This window comes from Cavia porcellus, unplaced genomic scaffold, assembly GCF_034190915.1.
Source record: "Cavia porcellus strain 051 isolate PalLab524CR breed Dunkin Hartley unplaced genomic scaffold, mCavPor4.1 scaffold_11, whole genome shotgun sequence".
NCBI lineage: Eukaryota > Metazoa > Chordata > Mammalia > Rodentia > Caviidae > Cavia > Cavia porcellus.
Window position 1 is genome coordinate 68,070,602 of NW_026947494.1, and position 27,582 is coordinate 68,098,183.

Below are 27,582 nucleotides of genomic sequence, written 5' to 3' on the forward strand. Positions count from 1 at the left end.
CAAGCTGAAACATAAACCTAGTTACCTGCATCCCCTAGTCATGCTGAATTGGGCAGTCACAATTATTTACTGTGCCACAGAAACATTTTGGAGCAATACGAAATCTATCTAAATAGATCTTTCAATCCAAGAAGATGAAAACTCCTACCACTGCATATACTGGAAACTGTTCACATCATTTACCAACCAGTACAAAAATCAGATATAAAGATATCTGTATCTACACATCTGTATTTGTATTATCTATATTTGTCTATCTTGTTGCATATTTCATTTAATGAAAGAGAAAAAATTGGGGTCATCCATTTGAACAAATATGAATGAACACATATTTCTCCCTGCGTGTGTATGTGTGTGTGTGCGCGTGCATACATGCACATGCACAGGATATGGGAATTGAAGCCAAGGACTTTGCACTGAGTTACACCCCCACCCTTTTTTATTCTGAGAGAATCTCACTAAGTCACTAAGTTATCCAGGCTGGGCTCAACTTTTGCTCTCCCTGCTTTAGCCTCCCATTTTTGAATTACAGGGATGTACTACTAAGTTCAGCTATACGTACAATTCTGATAAAAAAAGACTAATGGGTATATAACCCAGTGACAGACTGCCTGCCTAGCATATGCAAGCCCCTTGTGTCCAATTCTTGGCACTAAATAAGAAATAAAATATAATTTAATCATAACCAAAAAGGGGAAAGGGACAGGTCTGGGGGTGGAGACAAGGACAGGAATGAGGACAGGGCTGGGACAGGTTTGTTTGGAGACAGGGTTTTGCTATGTTGCCCAGGCTGATCTCGAATTCCTGGGCTCAAGTGATCCTCCTATCTCAGCCTCCTGAGTAGCTGGGACAATTAGAACACATCCCCACAGTCAGTCTGTTAACATGCTTTTAAGTCCTACTAAGCAACATTATAATAACTTGAGTTCATGAATTTCTGATACACTCTCACACTCTTACATAACTGTACTTCTACAGACATGTAAGTGGCTCATTATGGTCTATGTCAGACTGTCACTCTCCCCCTTCTTCATGACATGCAGATACCATTCTCATTCCTACCTGAAGGAAGCTGGCGTACCGACAGGTTACATGACCTGTCCATAACAAATTAATCCATTTGCACAGCCTACTAAGCAGTACAACTGACACTTAAAATCAAGCTTCCTGACTCTAAAGCCATCTTCTTTCTATTCTATTCATCTCAATCATGCTTTTTGCACTTTGACATCTTAAAATTGTACCATAGGTGCTGTGGCTTGGAAGTAGTTTGGCCTCCAAAGGTCCATGTGCTGGAAGCTTGGTCCCCTGTGCAGTGATGTGTAGGGCATTGGGTCCTTGAAGAAGCAGAGTGGGCCTAGAGGGCTCTCCCTCTCCTGCTTTGCCCTCCATCTGCCCAAATCTGTAGGCTACCCATATGTCTTTAATAACATAGCCTCAGGTATTTCATTATAGTAACAAACAGAAGATAAATACAGCAGGTTTTATTACTGGGGTTATTCCTGAGGGAAACATGCTCAACTTAATGATGGAACATGGAATTTTGATTATCACTCAAACTTGCTTGAGCAACTTGGATTTTTTTGTATATAAAATTTAAAAAAGGAAAATGAAATATTTATGTGTGAGATTACAGGTATTATCACACATGCATATAAATTCTACTGAAATCACAACTAACAAACAAATAAACAAAAACAGCATTCCGGAAAACTGTCTTACCTTCAACCTTTGAGGTATCTAAAAACTCAGGTCTGTATTCTTCTACTTTGCTACTATCATGAGGATAAAAGTCCTTTATCTGATCTCCAGGCATGCAAAATTTAATAATATATTTCATTTTAACCTGATTTGTTTTATATACAACAAATTCATCATCCTAGAACAAATAGAAATTAACAGATGGTAAAAACAATAACAGAGCTTCATAGGTAGTAATCTCCAAAGAGCAGAATTTCACATTTGCTAATGCAGAAAACACAGAATCCAGGCAGTATATGTACAAAATAATATTTTTTTTTTGTCTTTTTCATTTTTACCGGTACCAGGGATCGAACTCACGACTGCCTGCATGCAAGGCAGGCACTTATGCCGCTGAGCTAAATCCCCAGCCCCGTACAAAATAATTTAATTGAAAGTATAACTAATAAAAATAGGGATAAAAACCTAAGGCTATTCTTTGCGTATTCAGATCTCTCTTCACCTTTTTAAAAAAAAAAAAAAAACCTGTTTGATTTTCTGCTTGTGATAGTGAGGAATAAATCTGAGGCCTTAAACAGGCTAAGCAAGTGTTCTTCCACTGAGCTACACCCCAAGCCCTGCCTGTTTCCTGATATAAAAATACCTCAAAATCTGTAGGCACAGAGGCTGTTGCTGAAACTCCATGCACACTGTCGTAGCCCAGAGGTGCTTCAGTTAAGGAGAAGTCCTTCTTGAATAAATCCACACATCTTCCAAGGGCCACATCACAGATGACCAGCAGTCTGGAACCATCTGTCTCCCCTGGTTGTGAGTACTTAATGCTTGTACTGCATGAGAAAGGAAATAAGCACATATTTCATCATTTACAGGTATATGCCAACATGTTATTACATAAATAGAAAACACAGGTTGAATATATCTGACCCAAAATTCTGAATGCAAGATATGAAATATTCCACAAACAGAAAATTCCACACCTTATTTCATCTGATCAGTTGCAACCAAAACACAAGTACACTAAAAAGTGTATAAAACCACCTTCAGGGTAGGTGCAGAAAGTATACAGAAAACATAAATGGGTTTCATGGTTAGACTTGAAATCCCAACTCTGAGAGCTCATTATTCAACCCCACATCTGAAAAATAATCCAAAATTCAATGTAATGGTTGATACATCATGTCAACTTGAGAACTGAGTTTAGAAGCAGGGGTCCAGGGTCATCACTCTACTCTGTAAATATCCTGAGCCTGTGCAGAGGAGTTTGGAGAATGTGTGAGCAGGTAGCCTGCATAAAATGTAAGGGAAAAGAAGCAGCTCTCCCAGCTTTTGCTCTTGCTGGTTTTGCTGTCTTCTACCACCTTTAAGTGTTGCCCCCGTGCCATGCCACCCTGCCTTGGAGCCAGCTGAATGGACTGAAACCTCCACAAACTGTGAACTAAACAAACCTTTCCTTCCTTCATTTTGGGTGCTGGGTATTTTGTCCAGCAATGAGAGAAAAGTAACCAATACATTCAACATATTTTTTTTATTACAAAAATTTCAGTAAGGCATATTGAACCTATACGGTTGAAAAAATTTTTACTAGTGAACCAATTTTATTGCTACTGAAATATCTTCAAAGATTCAAGTTAGAACTTCATTCTAGACATGATAAAATTTTTGCAATGCTGGAAATTGAATCTACAGTCTCACATATGATAGGCAAGCATTCTACCATGGAGAAACATACTCAGTTCCATTGAAAAGTCTTAACATAAACCTACGTGTGGTGGCACAGGTGTATAATCCCAGTACTCAAGCAGACGGATGGCAAGTTTGAGCCAGCCTAGGCAATTTAGCATTTTAGTGAGACATTGTCTCAAAGTAAAAAAAAAGGCTGGAAATGTTATTATGAAGGCCCTGGGTTCAATTCCCATAATGCAAAATATTTTAATATAACAAAGATATATATTATCTTTAATTATGCAGTAATCAATGCACTTTGTTTCTATGGAGAAAATTCTAGCGATTCTCCAAATCTCTGTTAGCTACTGAAATATGTGATGGTCAAAAAATGATGGACTCCAAAAAATTAAAAGGAAGCTCTTTACTAGATGAGCTCAGCGGTGACACTGTCCCAGAAAGCAGTCAGGGAAGTGTGCCCTGAGCAAGGAGCTGCAGGGTGTTATAAAGCAGCAAACCACAAGGGGAGGGATCAGGGTCTTAGGATCAGCTTGTCTCCAAAAAAGGTAATTTGGCTTAGTTTTACAGGAACCAGGGAGGCAGAACAAGCAGTTACAGGAACCAGGAGGCAGGGAACTGGGTTACATGGTGGGTATGCTATAAAATTGCAACTTAGCTGGTAATTACACAAGATTTACAGAAAGAGAACAAGTTATAAAGGCACATTAAGTAATAAGTACAGCACATTTTGGGTTTCTGAGTTTATGACAAAATATATATATTTTGTTATAATAAATGCCAAAGAAAAAATAGCCTACCTTATTAATTTGGGAAATTACATTGAATTTTCTGCATTGAAGTTCAGAAAGAACATTAAATATCACGAGTAAGAACTACTCAAAGGGAAACACAGCCATTATATTCTCACCTTCTGAATCCAAATGTAAAAATAAAAATTCCAGCCAAGTGTGGTGGTACACACCTATATTCTCAGCACTTGGGAAGCTGATGCAGGATTGCCACAAATCTGAAGCTGTCTCAAAGGAAACTAATAAATAAATGATTCCCAAAGGAGAGATTGTGTTTCCTTTTCTTTGGAGATTAGTGGCTTCAATAAAGAATATCTTGCAGGTTAGGGAATACTTTCAGGGCACCATTTTTGGAATACAGCTTTATATTTTTTAAAGTCAAGTCCAAAATGTCAAAGCACTGCTAAGAGGGCTTTTCTTGGTTCCATGCCCTAAGACTTACATTTTTTAGCAAAAGAGACAGTTTCCCTATTCCTTCTCCACATTCCCTCCCTTTCATGAGTGCTGCCCCTGTAACTTACAGACACACTGAAGTCCAGTCTTGAGTTTGCCTTCTCACAACTCCCTTCCCATGGGAGTCCAGAGAAATATCTTCTTGCCCGTCTACTGACTGCTATTCCAACCACTATAATTTGCTGTTTAGAATTCTCTTTTTAAACAAAGAAAACCATTGGAAAATTGACTGCATGCAGGGGATGGAAGCACTCGACTTCTCTCTTCAGACTTCCTCACTTAGAGCCACTCTGCAACAGTCACCGAGGACTTTGGCTTCATTAGTCACCCGAATGTCCACAAAAATACAGCAGCATGTAACCATTTTACCTTGTACTAGTTTGCACTAGCAATGTAAAATTTAAGTGGACAATAACAATGAAAACAACTTCATATGCAAGCACTTAGTTTAAGAATAGGAGGAGTTTTGGGGGTTGCAGAAACAAGGATGCTGACTTCAGAGAAAGACAGCAAAGGTCTAGCCTGACCTGCATCCCCTTGTTCTTTTTGGTTAAGACAGGGTCTTGCTGTGTAGTTCAGGGTAACCTTGGACTCATTATGTAGGCTGGCTTCAAACTTCTGGCAATTTTCCTATCTCAGTCTCCTGAGTGCTGGGATTATTGGCATGTACCATTATGCGTGATCTTCCACCCATTTTAGCTGTACCTTCTGAGGCAAGATCCTCTCAGTATTTCCATATGGGATATGGGAATAGTAAGCAGAGTTACCTACAGGCCATTGCAAGGACTGAGTAAGAAAGTGTATATAACATCTCTAAGAGAGAATAACGACTAAGATAATTTCAACTATAATTTCCCCAAACAAAAGATGCTTCTATATATCGAGAAAACAAGTTGCATTTTATGATGTGTCATAGGTAAAACCTTTACCAAAAAAAGATGGAGGAAAATGAACAGCAGATCTAACAGCGATTCCTGGGCAATGGGCAGGACTTTTTGGTGCAAAAGAGAATATATTAACCTCAGTGAGTCACTGAAATAAATACCACTTCCCAGATTTCCAACGTCTGTTCTTTGTACTCCACGATCTTCAACTACTTTAGGTAAAAGCAATCCTCTGAAAAGAAAAGAGTATTATAAACATCTGCCAGAAACAGGAATCTTTTATTATAACTTCATAATTCTACTGGGACAGAAGCTAATTTAAAAACATGCATGACATGCATAACCTTAAGAATGTTATGTGAAAGCAGAGTCGGGCCCCTGTACCTGTGAGTCCACTTCCACAGTCAACCAGGAGGTGGAAATACTTAAAAAAAAAATTTTGTCTTCACTGCACATGTACAGTCTTTTTGCTAGTTGTTATTCCCTAAACAACACAATATAATAGCTATCTCTGTGGTATTTATACATTATAAAACATAATATTTTATAATACAAATAATTTCTAGAGGTACTTTAAGCATATTGGAACAGCTAGATAGGTTCTATGGGAAAGATTACACTATCTTATGTAAGACCCTCAAGCATGGGGGAAGATTTGGATGAGACAGCCCTGGACACAATTCTCTGGGCATACCAAAGGATTACTGTAGTCCCCCAGTGGAGAACCCTGTACCACTGAAAAGCCACCAGCCATGGCTGGTGTCTCATGGCTAGCTAATACCTCCTCCAGAAGAGGCCCAGTGCAAGCCCCATGTTGACTGCATGTGTCCCTCACTCAGGACCATGTGCTGGGCTTCGAGCATTCAGAGGCCTCATCATAGTCCAAGTGAAGTCGTAGTTATTCCCAGAAAGAGAGGCAAAGGGAGACTTTAACATTTTATGATTACAAACATCTATTACTTCTTTGCTTTTGTGACTGGATTTCTTTATAGAGCACAGGCTAGCCCTGAACTCCTTATGTGGCCCAAACTGGCCTTGAACTTCTGATCTGACTGCCCCATCCGCTGGAATGCCAGGACTAGAGTGGTGTGACACCATGCCTGGTTATGAACATTTACTGTTTGAATTTTATGTTAAGAGGTTTTTGTTTCATAGGTTTTTTTGTTTTTGTAGTAATAGCAGTTGAACCAAGGGTCTTAAAAAATATCCTTAGCTCTTCTCATATTTTAAATTTTGAGATAGTGTCTCATAAGTTTCTAGGTTTCCCAGGTAAGGTTTAAACTTTCAGTGCTCCTGTTTCAGCCTCCTAGAGTGCTGGGATTACAGTATGTGCTACCAAGCCTAGTTTATATATTTCTTAACTTGCTTGTGATTTGTTTGCATTGTTTTGCAATGTAGGGATCAAATGCAGGGTTCTCATGCAATCCAGGCAAGCCCTCTACCACTGAGCTACATGTCAGTCTTTAAGTTTCTTAAGTACTTAATTAATGTATATAAAAGAACTCATAACTCTCCCTTGCACCTGTGACTTCAGATTTTGCCTTAATATTACATTATGCAAAGGAAACAAAATTAGAGTTGTACTTTATTTTTTAATATCATTTTATTTTGAAATAATTACTGACTCTCAGGTGGTTGCAGAATAGAGTTGTGCTTTAAATAAATAATTCACAGTATAGGGGTGCTCTTTTTAGACCTCTCTGTTTTTAGTGTTAGGATACCTAAATTAGATCCACATGGAAGAGTCATGAAATGACTCTTTCCATACAACACAGACTTCAGGGAGCAATCATATCTGTGTAACACAGTTTAAAAAAAAATAACAAATACTGGCCAGGTGTGGTGGCATACACTTATAATTCCAGCACTATAGGAGGCTGAGGCAGCAGTTTGAGGACAGCATGGGATACAAAGTGAATTGAAACTAGTCTAAACTGCATAGTGAAACACTGACTTTTAAAAGACAAAAAAAGTTAAAAAACAATATATACACTCAAATGGAGAATTTATTCTTTACTAATGACTTAAAGTATTTTTTTCTTATCGGTACCAGGGATCGAACTCATGACCGCCTGCTTGCAAGGCAGGTGCTTATGCCACTGAGCATAAGCATGACTTTAAGTATTCTATTACAAAAATGTCAATGGATTCAAATACAATATACCAACTTTTGGATATACAAAGAGAATAAAATTGTTTTCTAAAATTGTGTTCTAAAGAAAACAATTAAATATGTAACAGATTATGTACTTGATGATGATGTGCATAATTTTCTCTAGAATACACTAAATCATCTGTTTTTAATTGAAAAGACCCATGTCCTTGGGATCAAAGACCTATATAACTTTTTTATCAGTACATGTTTGTAGTAATACATTTCACAATCATCTTGTACAGTTGGTACATATACAAATACAGCTTGTTTCTTTTTTCTGTCTTTTAATTCATTGTTCTACTCCTTCCTGCTTCTTCCAAAAATTCTTTCTTTCCAATTTTTCATTTTTGTTGATATTATTAACCTTAGTTCATTTATAATATCCATATTCACTGAGGTTATTAGAGCCTTACTCAAATGAAACATACTATATAGAGCTTATGTGATTTATTTCACTCAATATTTTATTTTCCATATGCATTCATTTTTCTATAAATGTCTCAAACTTGTTCTTCTTTATAGCTGAGTAGTACTCCATTATGTATAGGCACCACATTTTTTTATTGAAGTCTGTTGCTGGGTATATAAGCTACTTCTGAGATTTAGCTATCATGAACTGTGATGATATAAACATTGGTATGTATATATGGCTATGGTACGATGTGTAAAAATCTTTGAGGAAGATAGATAGGAGGGAATATCTAGGTCATACAGAATTTCTCATTTCAGTTCTTCAAGGACTCTTCAGATTGATTTCCATAATGGTTGTAGTAGTTTACATTCCCACCAACAATCTACATGAGTTCAATAGCATTTGTTATATAATATATATAGTTTAGAAAAAAGGAAGAAAGAAAGGAGGCTCATATTTGTGAGCCTGAAACTTTAGAAAGATGAAGAGGCCATACTCTTACCGGGACAAGATTCCTACAATGTTTCGTACAAGAGATCCATGCAACAAGGCCCTTGTGTTGCCAAGTTTGCTTAAAAATTCTGTGGCTTCACTCACTCTGCCAATGCTAAATATCTGCAAGATGTCTACTGGAGTTTCACTGTAAGAATTAGAAGACAAACCTTGAGATTGCATAATTAGAAGCAAATAAAAAAATCAGTATTTAAGAAGAAATCCCACAGGCATTAAAAAATCACGTTAATAGAAAACAAAGATATGATGTAAAATTTACTGTCAAATATGTTTTTTCTCTGAAATAAAAGATTTTACAGATGATGGCCAGAAAAAGAAAGGATCAGGTCCCAAGACAAGTTCCTATGATTACTGGCCACAGAGCAAGACAGCAATTAAAAAAATGTCCCCATAGTTAAAATTATAGTTTAAAAGATGACAAATCCCTATGCATAATAAGTCAAACTTTTTCAACTGTGTAACATGGAAAATATATAGGTTCTTTCATGTATAATATGCATGATAACAGACTGACTGGGTTCCTTCAATCAACAAACATAAGCTATACAGAATATTCTAGGAATTGATAGTAAGATAATGTAGTCCTTTTGGCTTCATAGACTTTTAATTTTAATAAGATAAAGTTACAAATTTATCAACTATCTTGTTTCATGTACTAAGGAAAACAACCAGGTTCAGAGGAAGTTTGGTCAGGAATGCCACCCTTTAGAAGTGACATTTATTGCACACAGAAAAAAAATGTGCATTTTTCCCTTTTGTTTTGTTTTGTTCTGCTTTGTTTTGAGAGTCTAGCTAAGTAGTTCAGTCAGTACTTCAAATCACTTTGTAGCCTAGGCTGGCCTCAGACTTGCAGTGATCCTCCAGACTCAGCCTCCCAAGTGCCAGGATTACAGGTGTGTGCTACCATGCCCAGCTCCAATATTATTTTAAGGTCTAACCAACTGTTAACAGGAAATGATATGGGGCAATTGTGGAAGGTATGGCAGGGAACATAAGAGAGGAGGAGACGGCAGAGTAAACAGGATAATGTGATCCAAAGACAGCAGGAAAGTGAGTGCAAGGAAGCTAACGGGTGAAAGATGTTCTGGAGGCAGAATGGACATGGTGATGTGGGGACAGGCAGTTCTGGGTGGGTGACTCAGCTGGGGTGACATGGGAAGAAACTGGGAGTGCCGCTGAAGGTTGGTGCTGTAGGATGAAGAAGGGCCAGAGAGCCCACGTTCAGAGGCAGCCCACTGTTATCTTGCCAGTGACTACAGAGGGGATCCATGCACGAGAGAAATCAGCAGAAGTTACCAGCAGAGACATTCATTTCTGAGACTGGGCCTACCAGCACCCAGAGAGCTTAGCAGAAGGACAGAATCATTCAATCTGGGTTATGCTCTACATCAAAATGTCAACAGTGCTTATCTTATCTCTTAAGTGATGAGATGCTTTTTTAACTTCCTTCATAGTGCTACATGGTTTCTAAACTTTTAGCAAAGGACATTGTATTGGTCAGCTATCTAACATCCAGGACAGAATGTCTGATACAAATAAGTTAAAGAAGAAAATGAGCATGGCAGGGGACTTCCGGGAGAACATGGCAGATAGATAGCAGCAGGGACAGAGGCTCTCTGAGATGCCCCACTTAAAATCCAGGAATGGTGCAGTACGAGAAGTCCTAAGCAAGGGGAGATACACCCTGCCGACCCAGGAATGAACTAAGCTAAGAGAAACCAACTGGAAATCTAATCCTGATGCTATAACAGGAACAGATAAAATCTCAGCATGGGAAGCTAGAACCCGCGCTACTGGAAGCCGCGATTTGAATTTCCTGCTGCCACTGCTGCATCCAAATCTGCAGGGCAGGGAGAGAGAGACGCGCGAAAGCTCTGAGAAGGAATCTGCCAAGAGAGTTGAGAGCAGGACTAGCAGGGAGCCCTACATCGACTTGTAGATGAGTGAGCAGAACGGGGACCCTTTCATAGAGTAGGAGGCTCCAGCAAAGGACATACTGGGACCAGGCAGACTTGCCAGAACAGGACGCTACAATGACATTAGCCGCATATTCCTCTCTCAAGCGAGATTGGTGGGGAGTGCCTGGCCTGCGTGATGCGGCTGACTAAGACCCAGTAGGCTAGCCCAAACCAGGTCCCAGCACCTGGAGGTGCACCCTAGCGGTGAAGCCTTCAGTAGGGTAGGTTGACTGGGAAGGGCGGGCCCAGCAGAGGCTGCCGAGATCTGTGTCTCCCTAGTACACTGCAGTGGGTGGGAACACCTAGCCGGCGCAATTCAAACAAACTGTAACCAACAAAGAGAAAAAAATTGGGCCTCCTACATTCGCTTGTATGGAAGGAACAAAAAGTATGGGAAGAGGAAGCAACAAGAAAGGGTCCTCAGTCCCCAATCCTGAGAACACTGACCCAAGAAAGGTAAATGCAAAGGAGGACAGAAAACATGCAATATCAGACATGGCACCAATAGACATAAAGCAATATCTCCAGAGCCTCATAGACGAGTTTAAAAATGAAGTATTTAATGAAATAAAGTAAGATATAAATAGAATAGTTAGACAAATGCTAAGCACCGCCCAAGAAAAAACAGATGGTGGAATGGAAGAACAGAAAAAAAAGGGGAGAATTGTTTGATGGAGGAAATAGAGAAAACATAGAATATGTGAAGCAGGTTCAAAGAGATTACCAGGAAACTAAAAACTCTATCAAAAACTGGCATAACAGCTTGAAAGAAACTAAGGATAGATTATCTGAATTGGAGGGCAGATTTGTAATATGGGAGCATGAAATGAAAAACTTCTTAAAAGTAACAAGAAAACAAACAGCAATAATACAAAGGCTAGAAGATGATAAGAGGATCTATAACTTAAGAATTAAGAACATAAAAGAAGAAGTAGGGACACAAAAAATGGACTACAAAAGCTATTCACAGAAATAATCCAAGAGAATTTCCCTAATTTAGCCAAAGGTAAAGATACTCAGATGTATGAGGCATACAGGACCCCAGCCACCTACAACCCAAACAAAGCTATACCTAGGCATATAATAATTAAAATTCCAAAAATCCAATACAAGAACAGAATACTAAAAGCCATCAGAGACAAGAAACAGATCACTTACAAGGGAACACCCATCAGAATTATAGCAAACTTCTTGGCACAAACCATCAAATCACAAAGAACATGGGGGAAAATAATTCAAGCTTTGAAAGATAACAACCTCCAACTAAGATTGATATATCCTGCACAACTGTCCCCAGAAATTGATGGAAAAACAAGGTGCTTCCAGGAAAAAGAGGAACTAGGGGAATTTGCAACCACCAATTCAACTCTACAGAGAATACTACAGGATATTCTAAAAAAGGAAAATACCAAGACTTCAGAAACAGTGGCAGAGAGGCCACAATGAATGGAGCAGAAAGAGAAATGAAGAAGACAAACTGACAACAAATGACAGAAAAAGAGCTCAACAGAAATGAGGCAGAGAAGATTGGATGATAGGAACAGCTATTTTGGAGAAAACAAGACATCACAACAGCCAGTGCTGATTTAGTATCATCTTGCTTTGAAGTCCCATCAAGCTTTTATTCTTCTGTCTCCATCAGTCTTAACAGGTTGTATCTTATTGGATTTTATTATATGTGATAATATAAGCAAAAACTTTTATAGACGAGATTATACAGAAACCATTGTTCATTTTCTGATAGTTGGTTCTAAATATCTTGTAATACTATCATTCTCTTGAATGGTTTTACATTGTCTGATATATTTGGTGCTACAGTATACAAAGTTATACTCAAAGATTTCAAGGAAAGAGACACTATGGTAACTATTTTTAAGTCAGGATATCTTGTGGTGAAACACTATTTTGCTTAAATGGTTATGCTTTGACCTGCACTGGTTTGCTGTTATGCCCTCTTTTATCTCAATCTCCTTTTTTAAAAAAAATTATTTACTTTTTTATTTTTATTTTTTTAATTAAGGGAAAAATAAAAAAGCAGGATACATTATAGTAACCCACTTTGATTTCCTATTAACTTGATTTGAAACCCTGTAGAGCCCTCACCATCTTGCTTTGACTGATTTTCCTCTATTCTGCTTTGCTTGATAGTACCAAGTTCGAAAGTATAGGCAACAACTGTGAAGACAGAAAGATTCATTATGACACCCATCCTGGTCAACTATTATCTTCTTTTAAAGTCCTGTAATGTCTCCAATGTTTTGGTTTTATTCTTTACTATTTTGTTCAATTTTATTATAACTGATGATATAGGCAATTCTTTTTAAGATAGCAAGAGGCAGTATGGTAACCATTGCTGATCACCTAATACTTTGTTTTTACATTATCTATTATGTCCATCCTTTTGATTTGACTGACTCTGTTCTGTTATGGCACATTTGGTTTTACTGTCTTCAAAAAAAAGTAATACGAAATGTGGGAGTAATAAAACCCAAAAAGTGTAATTGTCATTGTACAAAAGAAAGGAAAAGAAAGTGCTCTAAAGAATATAACTGCATATATATTTAAGTGTATAAGATAGATAACCATATTACTGAGTTTGTTGGATCATTGAACAAAACTGTTTCCAGTCTCACTGTTTGAAAGTCCACTTTATATGCTTTAATTTTGTAACTTGAACAACTATTTCTAGTTGTAATATGTGATCTATTAACTAGTGATTTCCTACTGTTTATGTTTTCTGAAATTCTTTATAACTTGTACCCTTTTCCTATTTTTTTTCTTTTTCTCCTTAAATAAAAAAAAATGAGCATGGCATGGTGGCACACACCTATAATCCCAGCACTCAGGAGGCTGAGGGCAGGAGGACTGTTGTGAGTTCGAGAACAGTCTGGGCTACAAAGTGAGCTCAAGGCCAGCCTGAACTGCATAGCGAAACTCTGATGGAGACTACTGTGAAGAGCTCTGAGCATGATTTAAAATTAGCTAACTGGCTTTCTATGCTTATCTGTGAATCTGTCCCAGGCCTAAGCCCCTTGTCTGGAGATAAGCAGCAGATTCATAGTAAGTGAACCTCCACTGGTCCTAGTTGAGGCTTTTAGTAGTCTGTGATGCCAGAGATGCCTCAAAGAGCAAGACAAGACTACAGCTGCAGACATTTGGCTTCAATCCCAATTAACTAGATAGAGACTGAAGCTGCAGGTGTCTCACTCCTGCTGTCCCATTCCCACCATAAATGCCATCATGTAAAGATGGTTCTCCTAAATTGGCATAACTTACTACTTGGACAAGTCTTTGAAGTGACTCCTGAGGTCCTGTTCAGTTCCCATGCTTTCCTCAGTACCCTTTCTCTTTGTTTGAAAACCTAATAAACATGAGCCACCCAGAGAAGCTCTTTGTCTCAGTCCCCAGAATCTTGACCTCTGCCAGAGGGTTTGAACTTTCTGGAGCCCTAAAATCATACCACTTGTCTCATTTAATTTAGCCTTTGCCATATACTTGTTTGGGAGACTGGGGATCTTGGCCAGGTCCCCGTTAAGACCTTGTCTCAAAAAGACAAATAAATAAAGAAGAAAATTTTTTTCCCTCAGATTCAGATGTTTGAATCCAGCATCATCTGGCTCTAAGGCAGGGACATAATGGTGGAGCAGAACTGCTCACTTCATGGTAGGCAGGAGGCAGAGTCTCCACATCACCATGTACATTCTGCCTCCAGAACATCTTTCACCCGTTAGCTTCCTTGCACTCTGCCTCCTGCCTACCATGAAGAAGGGCCAGGAACCAAACACATTCCCCAAGGTCAGGGCTGTATGTGCTTGTAACAGATGGTAGAAAACCAGTTCCCAAGAACAACTGCAACAGTAACTTTTCCCCACAATCTTGATTTGCTGATTACCATTGTGCAAATTTCCCCCCACAGCCAACTCACACTACTAATGGGTTAACGACCAGTTCATATAACACAGTTCAAGAATTCCAAAATTTCCATTTGACAGTTGAGAGTTGTAAGCTGTTAAAGGTGACTATGTCATACCACTGTTGGTTCTAAGGAGAGTGAAAGGTAAACAGCCTTGCGTGGATCCACTGCATATATTGTTACTGTAGCACACACATTGGCACAAAAACCACAGGTACAGGTGTAAGCATACAAATGGACTAAGATTTAATGATGCCACACTTCTTGATATGGTTTCCAGCTTTTTAATACCACAGTAGCCATAGGAGAAGCTGGTGCATCCATAGTGTTGCATGAGTAAATCTAAGTTTAAATCAATTTTCCACTTTCAGCCTGTCAACGCAGACTCAAACATTTTTTTTTTTTTTTTTTTTGGCAGTGCTGAGATTGAGCCCAGACCTCTCCTATCCTAGGCAGGCACTGTTCCCAGGAGCTTGACCACCAGCTCCTAAAGACTTAAAATTTAATTTATTTGTTCACTTAATCTGGAGTAGATAAAGATTTCTCTATTTTTATTTTTTAAATATTTAAATGCAATTCTCATTAAGATTAGGTAGCCCACAGCGATGCATGGTGGCACACGCCTATAAGTTTCAACAGCTGGAGGCTGAGGCAAGAGGATTGTCACAAGTTCAAGGCCAATCTTGGCTACACAGTAAGCTCAAGGCCAACTCACAGTAAGCTCTGTCTCAAAAAACTAAAAAAGCCAGGTATGGTGGTGCATACCTATAATCCCAGCACCGGGGAGGCTGAGGCAGGCTGGGGGTTCAAGGCCTGCCTGGGCTACAAATTGAGTTCAAGGCCAGCCTGAATTGCAGAGTAAGAGTGTCTCAGAAAGAGTCACATACACACATATGTGCACACACACCAAAAAACAAACAAGCAAACAACAACAAAAAAAATCAAAGTGGAACAGGAGGGAGTATTTGCAAGAATAGACTTCTACTTTAGTTTCAACTGTAAACACAGGAGAAAGTAATTCATAGCTGTCTTGTTACAGTATTGAAGTCTGAATTTTGTAGGTAATCATCCTGATCGTTCATTAACAGACCTTTTCATCATAACTGATCCCAAATATTTCCTTTATGCTTACCTGTGATTATTCTGCAGTAACTCTTTTCTAATCCTGAAAAATTCTTCAGTATTCTGTTCGACATGCTCAATTTTGCATCTTAAAGCCCGGTATTTGGCTAAAGATGGTGGGTTGGGTTTGGATGAATGAGTTTCACAGACATTAAGCATGTCTCGTATTAGCTGCAGGTGGAAATGATGGTACAGAGATGTTATAACCACCACATATCAAAATCTTTATGTTACATTTAACACTTCTTCAAAGACAGAGGTAATCAGAGGGTTTTTTTGCTCCTCAAGCTTTTTAATTTTTTTTTTTTTTTTTTTTTTTTTTTTTTTTTTGTAATACTGGGAATTGAAGCCAGAGCCTTTGCACTGAGCTATGTCCCAGCCCTTGTAGTACTCCTGCTTTGACCTCTCAGTTTTGGGAATATGGGCTTACCTTATGATTCTCAGCTTTCCCAAAGCTTCTGACCAATATGTGTTGTCAGTATTAAAGCACATTGAAGTTAATAAAACCTGGACACAATGCCACATGCCTACAGTCACAGCTACTTAGGAGGTTGAGAAGCTTGAGGCCAGCCTGAAGAATACAAAGAGACTCTGTGTCAAAAATAAACAAACTGGGCATGGCAGCATATTGGGAAGCTGAGGCAGGACTGCCAAATTTGAGCCCAACTTGGACAACTTAGTAAGATCTTCAAAATAAAAAAAATTAAAAAGTTGTTTTGCTTTGTTTTGATAGAATCTCAGCTATGTAGCCTAGGATGGCCTTGAATTCACTTATGCAGCCCAGGCTGGCTTTGGACTCAAAGTTATTCTCCTGCCTCAGCCTCTTGGGTGCCAGGATAACAAGGGATAAACACTACCCCCAGCAAAAAAGATTCATTTCTTTCACTTTTTGTCTTTTTGAGACATGATTTAGCCACCCAGTTCCTCGAACTTAGTGATTCTCCTGCCTCAGCCTCCTGAGTGCTGAGATTATAGGCATGTGTCACCACTCCTGGGAACAGGTTGATTTCTTGATGATAGCTATCCTTTCTGGAGTGTCATGGAATCTCAGTGTTTCTCAAATGACTAGTGATATTGAGCATTTTAAAATGTTCTTATTTGCTGCTTATACTCCTTTATCTGAAAAGCATCGATTCATTTCAGATGTCCATTTTTTGATGGGGTCTTTAAATTTCAGGAGTCTGATTGAGTTCTTTATATATTACATATTTTGAGGAACAGCTGGTAAAAAATATTTCCCTGGTTAGTCTCTTCACTCTATTGGCCATTTCTTTTGCTATACAAAAGCTTTTAATAAGATAAGATCTCAGTTGCTGACTCTTCATAATATTTCTTGTATGACTGGGGTTTTGTTCATAATGTCTTTTGCCTACATCTGTGTCATCAAGAGTTTTATCTTCCAGCAGTTAAGTGTTCATTTCAATTTTACTTTGGTGCATGGTGAAAGATATAAATCTGGTTTTAATCTTTGACATGTGGAAAGTCAGTTTTCCCAACATCATTTATTAAAGAGGATATCTTTCTTCCAGTGAAGGTGTTTGGCACTTTTTTCAAAGATAAAATAGCTGAGTGTGCTTAGGGCTGTTTGTGCATTTTTTATGCTGTTCCATTAGGCTGTGGGAGAAAAGAATGAACCTTCCTCTTCTGTTGGTGGGAACAAAAATGGTAAAACCAATATGGAAATCAGTATGGAGATTACTCAAAAAACTAAAACTAGAGATTCCATTTGACCCAGCTCTTCTGCTTAGTATCTTCCTGAAAGAATTACAAGCACCATCACAGTGATATATGCACACCTATTGCACAATTTGTAACAACCAAATCTTGGGAACAACCTAGAAGCCTATCAACAAATGAACAACTGAGAAAATCTGGTTTTTATACACAATAGAAAGCTGCTCTGCTATAAAGTGGCATAAACTTGAGGCATTTTAAAGTAAATGCATATACACCAAAACCCTATTTTAAGCAAAATAAATCAGACAAATATATTTAAGTATTACATTGTTGCTGTTGTATGGGAAACAAAAGCATAAATAAAGACAAAATGGATGACAGATATCAGGAAGAAGGAAGAAAATGTTCAAATGGGAAGGGGAAAATGGGAAGGGGAAAAGGAAAAGAAGGAAAGGAAAAGGAAAAAAATGGAAACTAAGCTTTGTAATTGGGAAGAGGAGGAGGGGTTAGAGGATGGGGACAGAGATGGGGAAAACAGGAATTAAAATATATTATTTACAGGTACAAATTCCCTATGATGAATGTGATCAATAGGCATGACAAATATGTACTAATAAAAAATAAAGTTAAAGGGCTGGAAATGTAGCTCAGTAAAAAAGACCCTAAATTCAATCAACCAACCAACCAATAAATAATGAAATGTATAAAACTGCCCACTGATACCACAGTACAGGGTAACAGTTAAGTGTACAGTGGTAGAGTATCGGAGACCACTACGAAGTGGCTCTGAGCAGGATTTAAATTTTACTAACTGGCTTTCTATGTTTATCTGTTGTTGGGAGCTCGACCGAGTGATATGAGGCCTGTGGTGAGGAGTGAAGCCTGAGCTAGATTGCCCCTCCCGTCGACCGAGTGATATGAGGCCTGTGGTGAGGAGTGAAGCCTGAGCTAGATTACCCCTCCCATCGAGTATGCCAAGATGGCGCCCATTTCCTGCTCCCTAGCTAGTAAACAACACGCCCTGTAAGCTAGTCTGCCCAGCAACAGCTGACGCTGGCCAATCAGCTCGTCTTGCCTACTTTGATGTGATTGGTCGATGTGTCCATATATATGCTGACACCACCCCTGGGGCGAGAACACACACCAAGAAGAGGGACTGCTGAGAGAAGCACACAAGGAGCCGTAGGGAACGGACCAGAGGAGGCTTCCCTCAGGCGGGATCCGAGATCCCGGAACAGGGCGTACGGAGAGAGAAAATAAATCAGAGGCTATCCGCCGACTACTCGTGTCGTGCGTTTTTTCCTGCCGGCCGGGATCGACACCGACATTTGGTGGCCCGTATGGGGAGCTGATCACCCCCGAGGCGAGGCGGACGACGCTCCAGTATTGCTCTGCAGGACAGGTGAGTAGGGGATAAACCTGGGCTCTGGGTGGCGCGCACCTACAGGGCTTTTTAGACTCCCCTCAAGCTCACGTGTATGTGGCAGGTTAGCCTCACACGGTGAGAACGGACTCCTCAGTGACAGGCATGGGCAACTTACCCACTAAGAGTTCCAAGTCACTGGTAAGAGCGGTGAAAGACCTGCTCAAGATTTCAGGTATATCAATGAGCTCCAAGACACTTACGGAGTTTCTCCAACAAGTAGATGAGGCGGCACCCTGGTTCCTGCCGACGGGGCACTTGTCCCTACCTTGCTGGGAGAAATTAGGTAAGGATTTAGAAAGAGCAGAAGAGGAGCGCCGACTCCCACTTTCGGTTCGGCCGCTCTGGGAGATGATTCATTCATGCCTCAAAGGGGAGAGGAATGGGGCTAAGGATAGCGCAGATGGGCTCTCTCAGGCCCGCCGAGCTTTTGAAGGGGCCCGTTCGGAGTCCTCCCGAGAGGGGTCCGTCGCAGGGAGCGTGCGGAGGCGCTCGCGAGAGCGAGGCAAGAGAGAGGTACCCCCTGCCTCGGATTCCTCGGGCTCAGATACCTCGGAAGGCGAGGACAATGAGGCAAGTGACCCCCCTAATCCCTTTGCAGCTTTACGTAGAGACCTAGTCAAGATGCAGACAGACCTAGAGAAGGGAAGGAAACTCCTGAGCACTCCCCAACGGAAAGCCGTAGAGCCTTCCGCGCCACCCTGGGAGGTCCCAAACACCGGTTCCTGTGGTGAGATGGCGGCCTGGGGCCATCCTCCGTCACCCCCCCCATGGAGGGAGTGGCCTGGACCGTTGTCACATGTAGGGCCACCATCTTGTCTGCCTGGCGACCCGCCATCTTGTGCCCCAAAGACTGGTCGGCCATGTTACAAAGAGATACAATTTTGTGATAGGGAGGGACAGACATCTCATGGGGAGGCACCACCCTGTGAAAAAATGCCAAGGTCCCAGGGAAGGTATTTTCGTAGATGGACATTTAGAATGGAACAGATTCCTCAAGGGGCGAATGAGTATGAACAATGTGGGCTTTATCCGGTGCTCCTAGCGCAAGGCCAAGGACCCAATTACTGGGAACCACTGGAGATCAAGCAAATTAAGGAGCTTAAAAATGCGGTTGCCACATTTGGCCCTACTGCTCCTTACACTATAACTATGTTGGAGAATTTGTCTGCCGGTGGCTTTCTGACGCCCAGTGATTGGACCCAACTGGCTAAAGCCTGCCTGGCCCCCGGGGCTTTTCTGGATTGGCGCGCCTGGTATACTGAGTTTGCCGCCGAACAGGCTGAAAAAAATGCGGCTAGGGGCCATAGGGGGCAAAATGAGGATATGCTTATGGGTAAGGGTCAGTACGCTCAAGATCAAACTAGATTCCCTCCAAATGTGTATGAACAGATACATAACATAGGCATCCGCGCCTGGAAGCAGGTAAACAACACAGGGGTGGCCTCACAATGCCTCTCTAAAATTGTTCAGGGCAACACAGAACCTTTTGTGGATTTTGTGGCCAGAATGCAGGAGGCAGCTGACAGACTCTTTTCAGATCCGAGTGCTGCTGCTCCTCTTATTAAACAGTTAATCTTCGAACAGTGCACCAAGGACTGCAGGGCAGCCATAGCACCCCATAAAGGTAAAAACATAGAGGCTTGGATTAAAATTTGTAGAGAAATAGGGGGGCCATTATCCAACTCAGGCGTGGCTGCCCTTTTAGCCGCCGCCTTACAACAGACAGGGCCTCAGAAGACCAATCACCCTGGTAAGCCCAGGGGATGTTTCCAGTGTGGGGATCCCAGCCATATAAGGAAAAACTGCCCCAAGACCGGACAGGGGGAGTTTATATCCAAGAGACAGGAATCAGACAGACGAACGGGAACCTGCGAAAGGTGCGGTAAAGGTTCTCACAAAGCAAAAGATTGCAGATCTATTTTTGATGCCCAGGGGAACCGTATTAGTGGCAGGGAGACTACGGAGCCAAAAAACGGCCAGAGGGGGCCCTCCTTACGGACGGGCCCCCACTCCCTAGACAGGACAACACAAGATGGCACCCCCCCACAGGGGCCACCCCCGGGCCAGCAGGCGTGGACCTCTGTGTCGCCTCCAGACTCCTATTAACACCCGATATGGGCGTTCAGGTGGTTGAAACCACCTCCAAAGGACCACTACCCGACAAGCTAGTTGGTTTAGTGATTGGACAGTCCTCCACAGCCCTCCGGGGCCTTACCGTGATCCCTGGAGTTGTAGACCCAGATTATTTAGGAAACATCAAAATCATGGTACAATCTCATATAGGGACCATAGTAATTGATGAAGGGGATAAGATAGCACAACTTTTACTGTTCCCCAGTCTCCATGAGAGACCCCGGTCCGGTCAACGGGTTAGAGGGGGTCAGGGACTTGGCTCCTCTAAGGAAATTTTTGAAGGACTTCATATGACTCTTGATAAAAGGCCCATGCTATCGCTCAGGATTAACGGAAAAAAGATAACAGGACTCCTAGATACAGGGGCAGACCGTTCCATCGTCTCCAAGAAAGACTGGCCCCCTAGTTGGCCTACCAACACAGCTGACAACACACTCCAAGGATTGGGGATAGTGGCTGCCCCCCAGGTTAGTGCTGTGACCCTGCCTTGGGGTGATGAGGAAGGTCACCGAGGACATTTTCAACCTTTTGTCTTGCAGCTGCCAGTATCCTTGTGGGGAAGAGACGTTCTCACCCAGATGGATGTCACTCTTACATCCACCTGCTCTCCCCAAGCCAAAGGGATACTCAAAAATCAGGGATATGTCCCCGGCAAGGGCCTGGGCGCAGCCCTGCAGGGCCGGACATCCCCCGTACCTGTAGAAAAAAGGGAAGGTAGACACGGGTTGGGTTTTTCCTAGGGGTCACTGAGAAACTTCTCCTGCCCGCTCCAATTAAGATCACCTGGAAATCTCAAAATCCAGTTTGGGTGCCTCAGTGGCCCTTACCCAAGGAGAAGCTTTTAGCATTAACTGAGATAGTCAAAACCCAGTTTCAGGCGGGACACGTAAAGCCGTCAACCTCCCCTTGGAATACCCCTGTCTTTGTTATCAGGAAGAAATCAGGCAAGTGGAGGCTGCTCCATGATCTGAGGGCTGTCAACTCACAGATGCAGCCCCTGGGGGCGATCCAGAGGGGACTACCAGCCCTCTCAGCCATCCCTCGGTCCTGGCCAGTTTATGCCATAGATCTTAGAGACTGTTTTTTCTCAATCCCCCTGCATCCAGAGGACACCCACAGATTCGCCTTTACCCTACCCACCATTAACCAAGAAAGTCCTGATCAGAGATACGAGTGGGTTACATTACCCCAGGGTATGGCCAACAGTCCCACCATGTGTCAGATGTATCTTGATTTTCTACTGGCCCCCTTGCGTGAAGCCTTCCCCAGAATTAGATGTATTCATTACATGGATGATTTGCTAATCAGTGCAAAAGATGTGACTGAGTTGGAGGATATGCTTGGCCAATTGGTCAGGGCCCTGAGAAAGGCAAATTTACATATTGCCCCTGACAAGATTCAGGGAGGAGACATAGTGACCTACCTGGGCACCAAAGTCTCCCCCACATCGATTTCTCCACAAAAGGTAACCATCAGAACAGATAGCCTAAGGACCTTGAATGACATGCAAAAGCTACTGGGAGATATAAACTGGATCAGACCTTATTTACACATCCCTAACTCGGACTTAAAGCCCCTGTTCGACCTCCTGAAAGGAGACCCGGATATTGCCTCCCCCAGGGAGTTCACCCCGGAAGCCAGAGTTGCTCTGAGAAAGATAGAGGAAGCCCTAAGTACAGCTGCATTGCGGAGAATTGACTCAGAACAGCCTTTTGAGGTCTGCTTGTTGCAGACCGTTTCTCAACCTACGGCAGTGATTTGGCAAAAGGGACCACTTTTGTGGGTGCACCCTAAGGTCTCACCTGCCAAGATTATCGAACATTATCCGGAAACGGTCGCTTCCCTGGCCTTGGAGGCACATGGCAGGGCTATCCAACATTTTGGCTCTGCACCCCATGCTATTCGGGTACCTTATACCGCTTCTCAAATAAAAATCCTGACTGCTTGTATAGATACGTGGGCCATCCTGAGATGTGTTTTTCTTGGGGAGATAGACAACCAGTTCCCCAGGGACCCCATACTACAGTTTGTTACTCAACATCCGGTGATATTTCCAAAAATCACCGCGTCCACACCACTTACTCCTGCAACAACGATCTATACGGACGGGTCAAAAACCGGGATAGGGGCTTATGTGGTCTCAGGTATGCCTCCGATCAGCATACAATTTGAACCAGATCAACCACAGGTGGTAGAGTTACAAATTGTACAAACCGTCCTCGAGAAGTTCCCAGGGGCCCTTAATATTGTTTCTGATTCAAAATACGTTGTTAATGCCATGCAGGTCCTTGAGACTGCGGGCCCGATTAAGCCAACCTCCAAAGTGACTAATTTGTTTTTGTCTATCCAGACTCTGCTGATAAATAGACACAACAAAATATACATCACTCACATAAGAGCACATACGCGCCTGCCAGGGCCCATGGTACAGGGCAATGCGGCAGCTGACGTGGCCACTCGCCCGTTGTGGATACTCAATATGTTATCTTCAATAGAACAAGCCCGTCTGTTTCATGACAGATTTCATGTCAACGCCAGGACGTTAGCCAACCAGTATCACATTTCCAGGGCTGACGCGCGGGACATCGTACGGTTATGCGGCTCTTGCGCCACATACACACCCGTCGTATCAACGGGAGTTAACCCCAGGGGATTGATTCCTGGCGACACTTGGCAAATGGATGTCACACATATGATAGAATTCGGATCTCTTAAATATGTTCATGTCTCTACGGACACCTGCTCTCATATTATATTTGCGACTGCTGAAACTGGCGAAAAGGTGTCTCATGTAATCAATCATTGCCTGACAGCTTGGGCCGCATGGGACAAACCAAAAATATTAAAAACTGATAATGGACCAGCTTATACAAGCAGAGCCTTTAATGAGTTCTGTGAAAAAATGGGGGTACAGTTAAAACATGGCATCCCATACAATCCCCAAGGTCAAGGAATTATTGAAAGGGCTCATAGGAGCCTTAAAGATATTCTACAAAAACAAAAAGGGGGAATAAGTCAGGGCCTGCCCCCAAAGGCACGGCTCTCCATGGCACTGTTCACATACAATTTTCTGAACCTGAATAACAACAATCACTCCCCGGCCATGGAACATTGTAATCCATCTCCTGGCAATAGGGGATGGGTGAAATGGAAAGATGTCCTGACGGGACAATGGATGGGCCCGGATCCAGTAGTTAGCTGGAACCGAGGTGCGGTTTGTGTTTTCCCGCAGGAACCAGGACGAGAACCATTGTGGGTCCCAGAACGGCTGACGCGTGTGGCGAATCCAACGAAACATAATGCAGGAGACACTCCAAAACTCAACGGCAGCGGACAGCCTAATCAAGATCGGTCCGACCAGGATATTGCTGCTCGACCGAGGAATACCGTATGACTTATGGGACACAGTAATGATTATGCTCTCGATAGTAATTGGCTCTCTTTTAGGGTACGGTGCAGCCAGAGTGGCTAGGCCACGCCGCCTTCCGGCAGCCCCCTTCCTTCTGGTTTTGATGCTCACCACCACTACTGAAATAGGAGCAGACTTGGTGTGGGCAGCAATACATCATCCGCCAGCGCTAGCCGCTATCTCCACCACAGCCCCCTCTCTCCCAAAGTTGTATGCAAAAAACTGCTCCGCCAGATTGCCTTGCATACCAGATATACCGTTAACCATCAGACCCATACGTTTTGACCTTCCCATCACCAATGACGTGGTCATTTTTTCCACTAATAGTAACCCCTCGTGTCACCGGGGATCCTGCGTTAGCTTCCTGCCCCTCCTTGTAAAATGGTACAATACCTCCCTGACGGTGAGGTTGTCTGTCCCATCCCTGCATTCGCCTGGATGTTTTAAAGCTGGCACACTTAGCGGCGGAGTCATCACTTTTAACTCAACCTGCAAACCCCGAGCAGCCATGCACACCCGTCCCGATTTCCCCACATGCCCATACCGTGTGTCCCCAAGCCGAAAAAGACAGATGGTGGACCTGTCACAACTTTCATGGCAGCCCTGTACTGTCGACGGCGTGGGAGTGACTCATCTAAACATGTCTTGGTGGTCCCGGTTCTCTCCTCCATCCGGTAGTAACAACATATTCGCGTTGACCTGGTGGGAGTCCTACCTGAGAGTGAACAACAAGTGGGCAATAAGCTTCCCCTTCCCCCTTAATGAAAATTGGTTGTGCCTCTCCACCGGAGCCTGCATGGACTTAAGACCCATGCTCGCTATTAACGCTTCTGCCTCTAATGGAACCACCAATGTCACCCTTAATTCTGAGGCTGCATGCGTAAAACCGCCCTACTTATGGGTATTCTCTGCTGACATCTCCTTTAAGTGCAGTAACCAACCATGCTTTACAGGGAACTGCTGGAATGGGTCTTTCCCGTATGCTATGTTGGCTCTTCGACCCCCACTGATGTGGGTTCCCTTTAACGAATCTGTTTGGGTTCATCCCGTCTATCAGCAGGACCAACTACCCATGCTCAGACGTAAGAGAGATTTTGGGATCACAGCGGCCCTGACAGCACTGTTCGTGACTCTGACTGCGACGGCTGTGACGGCTGCCGTTGCTCTGACCCAGTCTACGCTGACGGCTCAGGCCTTTACCAATCTTACGGACACCACCTCCCTGGCGCTGAGGGAGCAACAAGAAGTCAACCTCCTCCAGCACAACGCCATAATGGCGTTACAGCAGCAGATCGACCTAATCGCTCAGGAAGTCCAGGGACTCTGGGAGGTGGCTAACAATTTATGTGACGCCAGATGGGCATTCACCCAGTTGTGCGTTACCCCCATCCAGGTCAACCGTTCGGCTTACAGGCAATTTCAGGATTATGTTCTCACCACCTATAATTCTTCCTTTTGGAACGCTAGCGTGCGCCTGGATATGACTATCCGGCAGCTAGATCAGATAGAGGTGCCTATACTTACAGCCTCCTTTTTTGATGATGTCCTAAGCCAGATAGGCTCCTTCTTCAAACCTTCGTCACTTCTTGCGTATGGGATCATTCTTGCTCTTGTGATTGTCACTCTCGTGACTCTTAGGTGCCTGCGGTCGATAAGGGCGACCCAAAAGACACATATGACATTGATGATGTTGCTGGCCCAGAGTCAAGGGGATTCCACACCTAGCGTTTTCTGGGCTCAGGCTAGAAAGGCACGGCTCCTTTAACCAGTACGTGGCTGCCCTCGCCATTATTCTTACGGATGTTCTAGTATTATTACGTACGTCTCCTTCCCCGTCGCGGCTGCGAACTTAGACTAGAAGGACCCCACGCTTAAGGCGTGTTCCCATTGATAATTAGAAAATAGTAATTAGTGATTGTAGTGAACGGGGATTATGGTTGGTAATTAGTGATTACGCGGTTCCTCAAATGTCACTCGGCTGACCCCTCCGTGTCTCCCCCAAGATATAAGCCTTAAGAGTTGAGTGGGCAAGCCAACGACGGGTAAGACGGGAGAAGTTCTCCTGATCAACCTAAGACAGGCTCTACTCCGAGGGTCCTCTAGGGAGTGAGAGTTATGGCATTGAGATGCGAGACCAAGGGTACTGCAGTGCCATCCGCCTCGAGGGTTGAGGGGAAGGCAGGAATGAATGTCTATATGCATCCAGGTTCGGTTCACAAAAGCCTGGCCCTGCGAAAAAATGAACCACTCACCTTGAGCATGGTCCTGGCGCAAGGATATGTACGAGACAAGGTGATGCACAGCAGGGTATAGACCTCTACATTCTCTCATGCCTCGGCCTGCGAAATAGGCCCACTCCCAGACACCTCACATGGACCCACAGACCACACTATCTTAATAAATAAAGAAGGGGGAGATGTTGGGAGCTCGACCGAGTGATATGAGGCCTGTGGTGAGGAGTGAAGCCTGAGCTAGATTGCCCCTCCCGTCGACCGAGTGATATGAGGCCTGTGGTGAGGAGTGAAGCCTGAGCTAGATTACCCCTCCCATCGAGTATGCCAAGATGGCGCCCATTTCCTGCTCCCTAGCTAGTAAACAACACGCCCTGTAAGCTAGTCTGCCCAGCAACAGCTGACGCTGGCCAATCAGCTCGTCTTGCCTACTTTGATGTGATTGGTCGATGTGTCCATATATATGCTGACACCACCCCTGGGGCGAGAACACACACCAAGAAGAGGGACTGCTGAGAGAAGCACACAAGGAGCCGTAGGGAACGGACCAGAGGAGGCTTCCCTCAGGCGGGATCCGAGATCCCGGAACAGGGCGTACGGAGAGAGAAAATAAATCAGAGGCTATCCGCCGACTACTCGTGTCGTGTGTTTTTTCCTGCCGGCCGGGATCGACACCGACAATCTGTGAGTCTGTCCTAGGCTTACGCCCCTTGCTTGGTGACGGGAGCTGATTCATAGTAAGTGAACCTCTAAGAATCACTGGTCCTGGCTGAGGCCTGTAGTGGCCTGTGAGGCCAGAGATACGTCAAAGGGCAAGATAAGGCCACAGCTGCGGACACTCTGGCTCTAACCCCAATTAACACGATAGAGACTGCAGCTGCAAAAATTAGTACTACAGTCTCTCTTCTACCATGTCTTCATGATAAGACAGTGCTACTGAATTGACTTGATTCATTACTTGGAGACATCCTTGAAGTGACTCCCAAGGTCCTGCTCATTGCCTGCACTTTCCTGTTTCTCTGCCCTTTGTCCTTGGTCCTAAGATAGTGGACTGACCCAGAGAATCCTTTGTTTTTACCCTCGAAGCTTTGAGCTTCTTTCAAGGGTTTTGATCCTCCTGAAGT

The 27,582-nt window shown here is 42.9% G+C and overlaps 2 protein-coding genes across 9 annotated transcripts in view; one reads left to right on the top strand and one right to left on the bottom strand.

The window, feature by feature from the left end:
- The window catches only part of Parp4 (poly(ADP-ribose) polymerase family member 4), a 133,177-nt gene that overhangs the window by 84,082 nt on the left and 21,513 nt on the right, over window positions 1-27,582 (bottom strand). For all 8 annotated transcript variants that reach the window (XR_001199995.3, XR_001199996.3, XR_010050592.1 and 5 more), the window contains 5 exons: window positions 15,593-15,753; window positions 8,579-8,716; window positions 5,646-5,741; window positions 2,345-2,528; window positions 1,723-1,879 (listed from right to left, as the gene is read on the bottom strand). Coding sequence is in view for 3 of the 8 variants with exons in the window: in XM_063258430.1 (XP_063114500.1) it covers window positions 1,723-1,879; window positions 2,345-2,528; window positions 5,646-5,741; window positions 8,579-8,716; window positions 15,593-15,753 (736 nt within the window). In the remaining 5 variants the exon portion in view is untranslated. The remainder of the gene's footprint in view (window positions 1-1,722; window positions 1,880-2,344; window positions 2,529-5,645; window positions 5,742-8,578; window positions 8,717-15,592; window positions 15,754-27,582) is intronic.
- On the top strand, window positions 18,099-27,095 carry LOC134478144 (uncharacterized). Its single transcript, XM_063258432.1, has 2 exons — window positions 18,099-18,661; window positions 24,051-27,095. Exon 2 carries the CDS (start codon window positions 24,118-24,120, stop codon window positions 25,990-25,992), a length of 1,875 nt encoding a protein of 624 aa, XP_063114502.1. The 5' UTR covers window positions 18,099-18,661; window positions 24,051-24,117; the 3' UTR covers window positions 25,993-27,095.

Coding starts and splice junctions, on each gene's coding strand:
- LOC134478144 (XM_063258432.1), top strand. CDS start 24,118: ATGCAGGAGACACTCCAAAACTCAACGGCAGCGGACAGCCTAATCAAG.